Genomic DNA, 13,270 nt, shown 5'->3' on the forward strand with positions numbered 1-13,270 from the left:
TCTGTAAACCAAAGCACTTCTCTAGTTCCACCTACTTGCCCTTTCTCCATACAGCTTTGCAAATTTTTCTCAAACAAATATTTATCCAATTTCATTTGAGGCCACAGTGGAACCTGCCTTCACTACATCTGCAGACAGATTCCAAACATTTGTTCTGTAAACAAGTTTTTTTCCTTGTGTTACTCTCTATTCTTTTCTTTATTTTATACCTATAACTTCTAGTCCTCGACAACTCCACCAAAGAGAACAACCTGCCATGATCTAGATTGCTCATCAGTTTATATACTTCTATCAAATCTTCTCTCAGCCTTTTCTCAAACAAAAAAGTCCCAGCCTCTCTCATCTTGTACCTGCAGTTCCTCATCACCCCTGAATCATTCTCAACCATCTTTTCTGGATCTTCTCCAAAATGCCTTCACCTTCCCATAATGAGGCAACAAGTAATGAACACAATACCCCAGTTGAGGCTGGACCAGCATTTTACAAAGTTTCAACATAACATCTGTACCTTTGTACTCTATGCCCTTGATAAAGTACAGAATCATTTTGTCTTATTAACTGCTTTCTCAATTTGCCCTGGTATTTTCAATGACTTATGCATCTCATCTTATGTTCCACTGTTAATGTACTAAGAACAGCGGTTGATATTGCCTCGCCTCTTTCCTCCTACCAAGTTGCATCACATTTTTTCCACATTAAACTTCATCTGCTGTGTGCCTGTCCATTCCACCAGCCTGTTTACATCCCACTGTTATAGTGTTTGCTGCAGAACAAAGAACAGGAAACTGGTAAACACATTCTTTATCAAATGTTCAACACAGTTTCAAACCTTTATCCTGCAATTGTTTTTTTAAAATATAAAGGCTCTTTACATTTAATGGCTTGATAAGGCCATAAGATGTAGGATGGCTGATTTTTTTTCTCAACCCCCTTCTCCCTCTAACACTCTACCACCTTACCAATCAAGAACCCATCAATCTCTGCCTTAAACAGACCCAATGATTTGGCCTCCACAGCCCTCCATGGCAATGAATTCTACAGTTCACCACCCTCTGGCTGAAGAAGTTCCTCTTCATCTCAGTTTTAAAGGGACATCCCTTTTTGAGGCTGTGCCCTCAGATCCTAGATTCTCCTACTGATGGAAAAATCCTTTCCATGTCTACGCTATCCAGGCCTTTCAGTATTCGGTGGGTTTCTATGAGATTCCACCCCCACCCCCACCCTTCTGAACTTCGAGTACAAGTCCAGAGCCGTCAAATGCTCGTCATACATTAAGCCTTTCATTCCCAGCATCATTCTTGTGAAGCTCCTCTGGATCCTACCCAGGCCCACACATCTCTCCTTAGATACAGGCCCCAAAATTGCTCACAATATTCCAAATGCAGTCTCACCAATGCTTTATAAAGCCTCAGCAGTATATCCTTGCTTTAATATTCTAGTCCTCTCAAAATGAATGCTGAATTTGCATTTGCCTTCCTTACTACCAACTAAACCCGCAAGTCAACCTAAAGGGAATCCTGAACTAGGACTCAAGTCCCTATGCACCTCTAATTTCTGAATTCTCTCCCCATTTAGAAAATAGTATACACCTTTATTCTTCATATCAAAGTACATGGCCTCACACTTCCCTACACTGTACTCCATCTGCCACTTCTTTGCCTACTCTCATAACCTGTACAAGTCCTTCTGCAGACTCCCTACCTCCGCGACACTACCTGTCCACCCACCCCCCCCCCCCCCCCCCCACCTATCTTGGTATCATCTGCAAACTTGGCCACAATGTCATTAGTTCCTTCATCCAGTTCATTAATGAAGAAAGTGAAAAGTTGTGGTCCCAACACTGACCCCTGCAGACCTCCAGCCATCCTGAAAAGGACCCCTATATCCCCACTATCTGCCTTTTGCCAGTCAACCAATTTTCTATCCATGTTAGTACCTTACTCTAACACCATGGGGGGGTCTTATCTCATTTCCAAATAGGTTGTAAGTGCAGGACTTTCCCCATCATCCTTTCAGGCAGTTATTTCTAGGCCCCCATTATAATCTGAGTGAAAATTATTTCCTTCAATTCTCTTCTAATTATTCTATGTTACTTTCAATCTACACTAAATTACAGTAGAACAATAGAACACAACAGCACAGAAAACAGGCCATTCGGCCCTACTAGTCTGTGCCAAAACGGTATTCCGCTAGTCCCATTTACCTGCACCCAGTCCATAACCCTCCATACCTCTCCCGTCCATGTATCTATCCAATTTATTCTTAAGACAAGAGTGAGCCCGCATTTACTACATCAGGTGGCAGCCCGTTCCATATCCCACCACTCTGAGTGAAGAAGTTCCCCCCAATGTCTCCCCTAAACTTTTCCCCTTTCACCCTAAAGCCATGTCCCTCTTGTACGTATCTCTCCTAATCTAGGTGGAAAGAGCCTACTCACATTAACTCTGTCTATACCCCTCATAATTTTGTACACCTCTATCAAATCTCCCCTCATTCGTCTGCACTCCAAGGAATAAAGTCCTAACCTGTTCAAGCTTTCCCTGTAACTCAACTCCTGAAGACCCGGCAACATTCTAGTAAATCTCCTCTGTACTCTTTCAATCTTACTAATATCCTTCCTATAGTTAGGTGACCAGAACTGCACACAATACTCCAAATTTGGCCTCACCAATGTCTTATACACCTCACAATAACATCCCAACTCCTGTACTCAATACTTTGATTTATGAATGCCAGGATGCCAAAAGTCTCCTTTACAACCCTGTCTACCTGCGACACCACTTTCAGGGAATTATGTATCTGAACTCCCAGATCCCTTTGTTCCTCCACACTCCTCAGTACCCTACCATTTACTGTGTATGTCCTACCTTGATTTGTCCTTCCAAAATGCAACACCTCACACTTATCTGCATTAAATTCCATCTGCCATTTTCTGGCCCATTCTTCCAGTCGGTTCAGATCCCTCTGCAAGCTTTGAAAGCCTTCATTGCTGTCCACTACGCCTCCAATCTTAGTGTCATCAGCAAACTTGCTGATCCAATTTACCACATTATCATCTTGATCATTGATATAGAAAACAAACAACAATGGACCCAGCACAGATGCCTGAGGCACACCACTAGTCACAGGCCTCCAGTCTGAGAAACAATCATCCACTACCACTCTCTGTCTTCTCCCACACAGCCAATTTCGAATCCAGTTTACAACCTCTCCACGGATACCTAGTGTCTGAACCTTCTGAACTAACCTCCCATGTGGGACCTTGTCAAAGGCCTTACTAAAGTCCATGTAGACAACATCCACAGCCTTTCCTTCATCTACTTTCTCGGTAACCTCCTCGAAAAACTCTACAAGATTCGTTAAACACGATCTACCACGCACAAAGCCATGCTGACTATCCTTAATCAGCCCTTGGCTGTCCAAATACTTGTATGCCTGATCTCTCAGAACACCTTCCAATAATTTACCTACTACTGATGTCAGGCTCACTGGCCTGTAATTACCTGGTTTACTTTTAGATCCTTTTTTAAACAATGGAACAACATGAGCTACCCTCCAGTCCTCCGGCACCAGCACCCGTGGCTAAGGACATTCTAAATATATCTGCCAGGGACCCCTGCAATTTCTACACTAGTCTCTCTCAATGTCCGAGGAAATATCTTATCAGGCCCGGGGATTTATCTACCTTTATTCGCTGTAAAGCAGCAAGCACCTCCTCCTTTTTAATCTCCTATATGTTCCATGACACTATTGCTCGTTTCCCTTCCTTCCATATACACTATGCCAGTTTCCTGAGTAAATACTGATGCAAAATAACTATTTAATATCGCCCCCATCTCCTGAGGCTCCACACATAGACGACCACTCTGATCTTCTAGGGGACCAATTTTGTCCCTTACTATCCTTTTACTCTTAATATACTTGTAGAAACCCTTCAGGTTTACCTTCACATTATCTGTCAAAGCAACCTCATGTCTTCTTTTTGCCTTCCTGATTTCCCTTTTTCATATTTTCTTACATTTTCTGTACTCTTCAAGTACCTCATTTGTTCCTAGTTGCCTATACCTGCTGATACACCTCTTTCTTTTTCTTAATCAGGTCGCCAATATCCCTTGAAAACCAAGGTTCCCTATGCTTGTTAACTTTGCCTTTAATCCTTGCAGGAACATACAAATTCTGCACTCTCAAAATTTCACCTTTGAAGGCCTTTCACTTAGTAAACACATCCTTGCCAGAAAACAACTTATCCCAATCCACTCTTCCTAGATCCTTTCTCATTCCAAAGAATAGGCCTATCTTAAATTTAGAACATCAACTCTACGACCAGACCTGTCCTTATCCATAATTAACTTGAAACTAATGACATTATGGTCACTGGACCCAAAATGCTCACCTACAAATACTTCTGTCGCCTGACCTGTCTGATTACCTAATAAGTGATCAAGTATTGGATTCCCTCTCATCAGTACCTCTATATATTCATTTAGAAAACTTTCCTGAACACATTTGGCAAACTCAAAGCCATCCAGCCCTTTCACAGTGTGGGAGTCTCAGTCAATATGTGGAAAGTTAAAATCCCCTACTATTTCAACTTCCTGTTCCTTGCATCGGTCTGCTACCTCTCTACAGATTTGTTCCTCCAATTCTCTCTGACTATTTGGCGGTCTATAATACAACCCTATTAGTGTGGTCACAGCTTTCCCGTTCCTCAGCTCCACCCAATTATCCTCTGTAGACGAGTTCGCCGGCCTGTTTGTCTACGCACAGCTGTGATATTTTCGCTGACTAGTAATGCCACTCTGCCCCCTTTTCATCCCTCTTCCTATCATATCTGAAACAACAGAACCCCGGAACATTAAGCTGCCAGTCCTACCCTTCCTGCATCCAAGTCTCACTAATAACAATAATGTCGTAATCCCATGTGCCAATCCACGCCCTAAGCTCATCTGCTTTACCTACAATACTTCTTGCATTGAAATAGATGCACCTGAGAACATTTCTATCACGTACAAACCTTTGACTTCTGTTGATACCTGCAGTCCTCGCATGACCTTTTTTCCTCCTCCACCTCACTATCTGTTCTAACACTCTGGTTCCCCTCCCCCTGCAAATCTAGTTGAAACCCCCCGGAGCAGCACTAGCAAACCTACCCGCAAGAATGTTAGTCCCCCTCCAGTTCAGGTGCAAGCCATCCCGTCGGAACAGGTCCCACCTTCCCTGGAACAAAGCCCAATTGTCTAGAAACATGAAGCCCTCCCTCCTGCACTAATTCCTTAGCCATGTATTTAGCTGCACGATCCTCCTATTTCTAGCCGCATTAGCTCGTGGCACTGGTAGCAATCCTGAGATTGCAACCTTGGAGGTCCTATCCTTCAACTTTGTACCTAATTCTCTAAACTCTCTTTGCAGGACCTCCTCCTCTTTCCTATCCACGTCATTGGTCCCGACGTGGTTCCACTATTTCAAATGTGAACCTTTTTAAGCAAATTGTGGCTGAAGTTCAGAATGACCATAATCAATTAACCAAGCACAACACTGTACGACAGTTAAAGCATACTATTACATCCAATACAAAACTTATTTGGAAGCAGATTGATTGCAAAGTTGAATATCCTGAATAAAAACAAATCCATAAATGCAATATCAGTTAGAGGTTTGATTTCTAAAAAGCAATGAGAGCTACTGGAAAACCGTCAACTCAATTTTTCTGGTAACAACTGGGAGACGCACAATGTCAGGCAGCAACATGTCATGGGGAAAAGTAACAATGCTGATCATCTGCAAACTGTCTTCTCCTCTTGTTCTCCTCAAGCAGTCCCTTGGGATCGATTGTGACTTCCTTCCGCTTCAATTCTGTGGGTTTTTTTAACAAGCTGAAGAAGCCTGTGTAAGATCTGTGAACCCTACAACAGGTGAAGCAGGCGGCGATTGATGGAACAGGCTGATATGTAGTTTTGGACCGTGCTGCACTCCTCCTGCTTTTTTTTTACTCCATGTTCTCCTGAAGAGTCCCAAGGTTCTAAATCCTGACCCAAATACTCCTCCTCCATTTTGAGCAATCATGGGCCATAAGTTGGTGAAGATGTTACCTTTTTGTCAAGGAGTGCTTGAGAACATCCTTGAACCACTTCCTCTATCCTCCTAGTAATCTCTTGCAGCGATGGAGCTAACAGTACAGTACCCACTTCTAGAGTCTGGTATCAGGTACATGAATAAGGTGGTGGGAGAGGACTTGAATGTTGGTTCCCTTATCTAGCCAGTGGATTTGGATAATTCTGTGGAGACAATGCTGGTGGTATCTCTTTTCTAGTTTTTAGATGCCTTCTGTAGGTAGGCCATGTCTTTAATCTAATTAGTGCAGATGGCTAAAAAGGTCAGCATGGACATAGTGGACTGAAGGGCTCATTTCTGTGCTGTAATACTGACTCTATACCTTTGCTCATCCAAAATATTGCCACTCACATGCTGCTTGAGAGGATTAGCCTATGAGGAGGGATTGAGTTGTCTGGGACTATACTCGCTGGAATTCAGAAGAATGAGAGGGGATCTTATGGAAATATATAAAATTATGAAAGGGATAGATAAGATACAGGCAGGAAGGTTGTTTCCACTGGAAGGTGAGACTAGAACGAGGGTACATAGCCTCAGAATTCGGGGGAGTAGATTTAGGACAGAGATGAAGAGAAACTGCTTTTCCCAGAGAGTAGTGAATCTGTGGAATCCTCTGCCCAGGGAAGCAGTGGAGGCTACCTCATTAAATATATTTAAAACACAGTTAGATAGATTTTTGCACAGTAGGGGAAATTAAGGAATATGGGAAAAGACAAGTAGGTAGATCTGAGTCCATGGACAGATCAGCCATGATCTTATAGAAATAATAAGAGGAATAGATAGAGTAGACAGCCAGTGCTTTCTTTCCCAGGGCACCAATGCTCAATGCAAGAGGGCAAGGCTTTAAAGTAATGGGTGGGAAGTTCAAGGGAAACATCAGAGGGAGGTTTTTTTACCCAGAGAGTGGTTGGGGCATGGAATGTGCTGCCTGGGACGGTGATGGAGGCAGGTACTTTGGTCAAATTCAAGAGATTGCTAGATAAGCATATGGAGGAATTAAAATAGGGGATATGTGAGAGGAAGGGGTTAGATAGTCTTAGGCGAGGGTTTAAAGGTCGGCACAACATTGTGGGCCGAAGGGCCTGTATTGTGCCGTACTGGTTCTGCAATTCTATGATTCTATGAATGGCAGAGCAGGCTCTACGGGCCAAATGGCCTCCTCCTGCTCCTATTTCTTATGTTCTTATGTAACACATTTTGATCTGTAGTTCTTGCCCTTTGCAGTCCGTTGGTCTTCATATCAGGATAATGATTTTAAAAGTCCTGCTTTTAAATATGCTAACTGATAGATACAACCTATGCAGCTCTGCTATCCACATCCTTTTTCATTTATGGACCAGAGCAAATTTTTCTTCCCTTCACTAGTATACAACTTTGAGCTGGCCTTTTGTTTTTAATTCTGCACCTCATTATGCTGATACCTTATTCTTTCCCTTCAAAACCCTTAACATCTCTATTTTTTCAATACTATCTGGGTTACTTGAATCTTGCTCCATTCCCACTCCAGCCATACAGTACCTAAGCAGCCTTGAAAGGCATTAAATAAGTACAAGTTTATTTGGCTCTGTATAAAATAGATGGAACAGATGAAATTTAGACAAAATTGCAAATTAGATTCTATTAAAAGGTTTTCCAAGGTCAAAAATAAAAGATAATATTCTGCAAGTCAGGTGACAGGTCACCATCAGTGTGATCATACCCAAGGCACTCTCACCAGTGGCTCTTGGTTAAACAAGTTGCTTTATACAATGCTCAAACATACTGGAACTATAATTGACTTCTGTTATCAGGCTACATAGAATACTGCCTGTGAAGGATTTGGGGCAGAGAAAAGAAAACTACATGCAGTCTCTGGGCAACACAAGGGTTCCGTTCCTGAGAATTGTCTGTAAACAGAAATATCTATTTTCTACAGCTACCCATTTTTATCATTCTACATACACTTGTTATAATCCTTTCATTTCACTGAATAATCACCCTAACCCTATTCATAATTAAACTAATGGAATATATACTGTATCCAGTAATATATTACTAGCTTGAAATGCTTGAAAAGAAAGGGAGAATTTGCGTAAAGTCGGATTTCCATAAATCAGGTCATTTGTAACCCAGGGAGCCACCATACTGGGAAAAAAAATGCTTGGGATAAAGTAGAAACAATATAATTCATGGAAAAATCTACAACCATTTCCCAGTGTGGAAAAAAGTCCAATAACAGTTCAAACTATAACAAGAACAAGACCTATTAATAAAAGCATATTTGTATAACTGAAATTACAGATAAGCAGTTATTCTGCAAACTTCCTTCGAATGAATGTAAACCCACACTTACTTAATGAAGGCTGGTGGCATATCCCTCTTCATAACCTGGTCTTCAGTAGTCTGTACAGTCTCTTTCCCAACCTGAAATTAATATATAGACACTTACATTCAGCATGCACTTATCACCATGTGTAATCTCAACAGCCCAAATATAATATTTTAACATTCATAAAGACAATTTATAATTTCAGGCACACCTTAGCAAACCAACCTGTCTACAATCATATTGACCCTTTTATTTCAAAATCTATCCATTGTCAATATCCTGACTATCTAAAGCTCTATCGACAAGGAAAAATACCAAATCCACAGGCTGGGTAAGCGAAAAGCCCATTATATATAATACCTAGGAAAAATAAATGTAGTAAGAAAATGAGCTTGCAGATAGTATGCGCGTGTGTATGTGTGAGTGAATGAACTGGCGAGGGAGTAAGAAAAATACTGCACTTGAGACTATTTTGCTATAACCCATGCTCCCATTTTTAACAGCATGAAAGCTACAGATTTAAGATTTTATTGGGTTAGAGACTTCAATTAAGATGTCAGAACTTTAATTAAGATGACAGAAGCAAGAACTTAAGGCACTTCCAGCTAAATCAGAAATGGGCAAGGGGTATAACACAGAACATACAACAGTACAGCATAGGAACAGGCCCTTCAGCCCACATCTGTGCGACTAAATCTAACCCTAACCCTAACCCAACTGCACATCTGCCTGTATGTGGTTTATAAACCCTCTATTCCCTGTCTGTTGCTATCCCTTAAATGTTGCTATCGTCTCTGCTTCCATCACTTCTCCTGGCTGTGTTCAGGCACCTACCACTGTGTAAAAAAAAAACTTGCCTCAAATCTCCTCTAAATTTCCCCGCTCTCATCTTAAAGTTATGGCCTTTAGTATTTGACATTCCATCTTGAGAAAAAGTTCGTAAGACATGACCTCCCCTGGATAAAGCAATGGTGAGTAACCCCAATAAAATCATGCTTTTCCAATGCAAGTAGATCCTATCCCTAAGGATCTTCAACAATTCCCCACCAGTGATCCATGGCTCGCTGACCTATAATTTCCTGGTTTATATCCACTGCCCTTCTTAAACAACATTGGCTATTCTCCAGTGCTCGGGGACTTCACCTGCGACGACAGAAGATACCAAGGTGTCCGTCAAGGCTACAGTGATCTCCTCGCTCTATAATCTAGGATAGATCACATCAGCCCCTGGGGACATTTCAAGAGACCCAGCACCACCTCCTGCTTAATATAAACATGCCAAGAATATCAGCATACCCCTCCTTGATCTGGCTATCCTCCAGGTCCTTCTCCTTAGTAAATACCAATGCGAAATTTTTGTTTTGTATCTCACCTATTTCCTTTGGCTCCAGCACAAATTCCCTCCTTTGTCCTTCAGTAGTCCTACCCTCACCCTAGTTACCCCTTGCTTTTTATGTATAAATAAAACACCTTTAGATACTCTTTAATCCTGCTCACCAAGGACACTTCATGGCTCCCTTTAACCCTCCTGATTACTTTACATTCCTCAAAGACCCTGTCCAATTTCAGCTTCCTAAAACTTGTGTATGTGTCCTTTTTATTTTGACCAAATTTACAATCTCTCTTATCACCCAAGGTTCCTGAACCTTGCCATCCTCGTCTTTCTTCTTCACAGGAAGATGTTGGTCCTGACTTCCAATCAGCTGCCTTTAAACAACTCCCACACATCAGAGGTGGACTTGCCCCATAAAAGTACACCCCATCTAATCTCCAGCTCCTGCCTAATAAGCCCTTCCCCAATTTAGCACTCCACCGCACCCCCCACCCCCACCACCAAAATACCCTGTCGCTTTTACATCTTTCCATATCTGTTCCTCTATCGCTCACTGACTATTGGGAGGTCTAGAGTATAACCCCAGTGCTTTGCTGAACACCTTCCCTCCATCCACCGTGGCTATCCGGATCTCCCAGTTGCAAGCCTTTTTAATCCTCCTTCCCATTCCCACACTGACATGCCTGTCCTTGACCTTCTCTACTGCCAAGGTGAGATTAAATGCAAATTAGAGGAACAGGACCTCATATTCCACCTGGGTATTCTGCAACCTGGTGGCATGAACAGTGAATTCTCCAACTTCCGGGAACTGCTTTCCTTCTTTGCCTTTTCTATCTCTTCCTGATCCACCTGGCTCCCTCTCTTTCCCCTCCCATTCTCCACCTTCCTCCCTCTATTCCATGCTCTGTCTTCCTCCATCAGATTCCATCATCTTCACCCCACTGTAACTTCCATCTCTCACCTTCCAGCTTCTGAAGCCATTCCCACTCTCCCCCCCCTCTGCCTATCACTCCAGTCACCTGGATCCTCCTGTCACCTGCCAGCTCTTGCTCCACCCCTTCTCGCCACCTTTTAATACTGGCTACCTCCCTCTATTTTTCAGTCCAGATGAAGGTTCTCAACCCAAAGTGTCCACTGTCCATTTACCTCCATAGATGCTGCCTGACCCAATGAGTACCTCCAGCATTTTGTGCATTGTTCCTGAGCTCTACCCATATTGCCTCACTGAATGAGACCTCCAGGATGTCCTCTCTAACTGCCACTGTGACATTTGCCTGATCAGTAGTTTAATAGATTTTTTTAAAGTTATTCTTTCTGTCACCAATTATTTTCTCATTTTTTCTTTTAAAAACCAAGCATTCAAATACTAAGTTATTACTATTACAATGTAGTAATGCTTTCTCTTAAATGCCACCAATTCAACATTAAGTTTGAAATAACAGGAATGAAAATTTTATAGTGTTAATACAGCAAACTGAAGTTTATGTACAATAACAATTCTTGTGATTTCAAGTTAAATGAAGGTTGAAATAATATTTTGCCAGTATCATCAAATTAAACAGAGCCACACCGGTTGGTCATTTTTAAAAAAATTTCATTTACAGCGTGGTAACTAGGCCCTTCCGGCCCAATGAGTCCGCACCACCCATTTTAAACCCCCAAATTGACCTACCATACATCTTTGAAATGTGGGAGGAAACCGGAGCACCCGGAGGAAACCCACGCAGACACGGGAGAACGTACAAACTCCTTACAGACAGTGACGGGAATCGAACCCTGATCGCTAGCACTGTAATAGTGTCGCGCTAACTGCTGCACTACCGTGCCGTGTGTGATCATGGCATGCATCAACTCCAGCCTCCCAGACAATCTCGACCCACTGCAATTCACCTATCGCCGAAACAGGTCCACAGCGGATGCCATCTCTTTGGCCCTACACTCAGCTCTGGAGCAGCTGGACAGTAAGACACCTACGTTAGGCTATTGTTTATTGACTACAGCTCTGCCTTCAATACATTAATCCCAAGCAAGCTCGTCACCAAACTCCGAGACCTAGGACTCAACACCTCCCTCTGTAACTGGATCCTTGACTTTCTAACAAACAGACCGCAATCAGTGAGGATAGGCAGCAATATCTCCGGCATGATTATTCTCAACACTGGTGCCCCACAAGGCTGCGTCCTCAGCCTTCTACTCCACTCCCTATACACTCATGACTGTGTGGCCAGATTCTGCTTTAACTCCATCTACAAGTTTGGAGATGATACCACCGTTGCAGGCCGTATCTCAAACAGTGATGAGTTGGGAGTACAGGAAGGAGATAGGGAGCTTAGTGGAATGATGTCATGACAGCAACTTTCCCTCAATGTCAACAAAAGAGCTGGTCATTGACTTCAGGAAAGGGCGGTGTACATGCACCCGTCTACATCAACGGCGCTGAGGTCGAGAGGGTTGACAGCTTCAAGTTCCTGGGAGTGAACATCACCAACAGCCTGCCCTGGTCAAATCACATAGATGCCACAGCCAAGAAAGCTCACCAGCGCCTCTACTTCCTCAGGAGGCTAAAGAAATTTGGATTGTCCCCTTTGACTCTCACCAACTTTTACTGATGTACCATAGAAAGCATCCTACCTGGATGTATCACAGCTTGGTATGGCAACAGCTCTGCCCAGGACCGCAAGAAACTGCAGAGAGTTGTGGACACAGCCCAGCGCATCACGGACACCAGCCTCCCCTCCTTGGACTCTGTCTTTACCTCTCATTGTCTTAGCGAAGCAGCCAGCATAATCAAAGACCCCACCCAGGACATTCTCTCTTCTCTCCTCTTCCATCGGGTTGAAGATACAGGACCCTGAGGGCACGTACCACCAGACTTAAGGACAGCTTCTAACCCACTGTGATGAGACTACTGAATGGTTCCCTTACACAATGACATGAACTATGACCTCATGATCTTCCTTGTTGTGACCTTGCACCTTATTGCACTGCACTTTCTCTGTCGCTGTAACACTTTACTCTGTACTGTTATTGTTTTTACCTGTACTACATCAATGCACTCTGTACTATCTCAATGTAACTGCGCTGTGTAATGAACTGACCTGTACAATCAGTATGCAAGACAAGTTTTCACTGTACCTTGGTACAAGTGACAATAATAAACCAATACAAGTTGGGAAATTACAAACAAGTCACCTCAATAAATGTAACAAATTGTTTCCAGAACTCTTTATCCTCTCTTGATTCTGGGTTAAACACCATATTGGTGTTGCAGCAACAATCAACTTCTTGAAATATTCCTGAAAAGAATGTTAGTCAAACCAAGTAATAACAATGAAGCCTAATAAATAACATGTTATAACCCAAATTCCCCAAAGATCTGTGCCACAGCATATTTAAGATAATAAGTAAATTATGAGACAGAGAAGTTGTTACCATCCAAGTTTCAAAGTTTTTAAGGTAAAGTCCATAAGGCATAAGACAAAGGAGCAGAATTAAGCTGTTCAGCCCATCAAGTCTAC

General features: G+C 42.6%; 1 protein-coding gene across 1 annotated transcript in view; it reads right to left on the minus strand.

Moving 5' to 3' along the window:
- The window catches only part of LOC127584625 (vinculin-like), a 158,348-nt gene that overhangs the window by 100,012 nt on the left and 45,066 nt on the right, over positions 1-13,270 (minus strand). Inside the window, 1 exon segment of the mRNA XM_052041443.1 lies at positions 8,444-8,514. Coding sequence (XP_051897403.1) covers positions 8,444-8,514 — 71 coding nt within the window.

The sequence above is a fragment of the Pristis pectinata genome, chromosome 30 (genome assembly GCF_009764475.1).
Source record: "Pristis pectinata isolate sPriPec2 chromosome 30, sPriPec2.1.pri, whole genome shotgun sequence".
NCBI lineage: Eukaryota > Metazoa > Chordata > Chondrichthyes > Rhinopristiformes > Pristidae > Pristis > Pristis pectinata.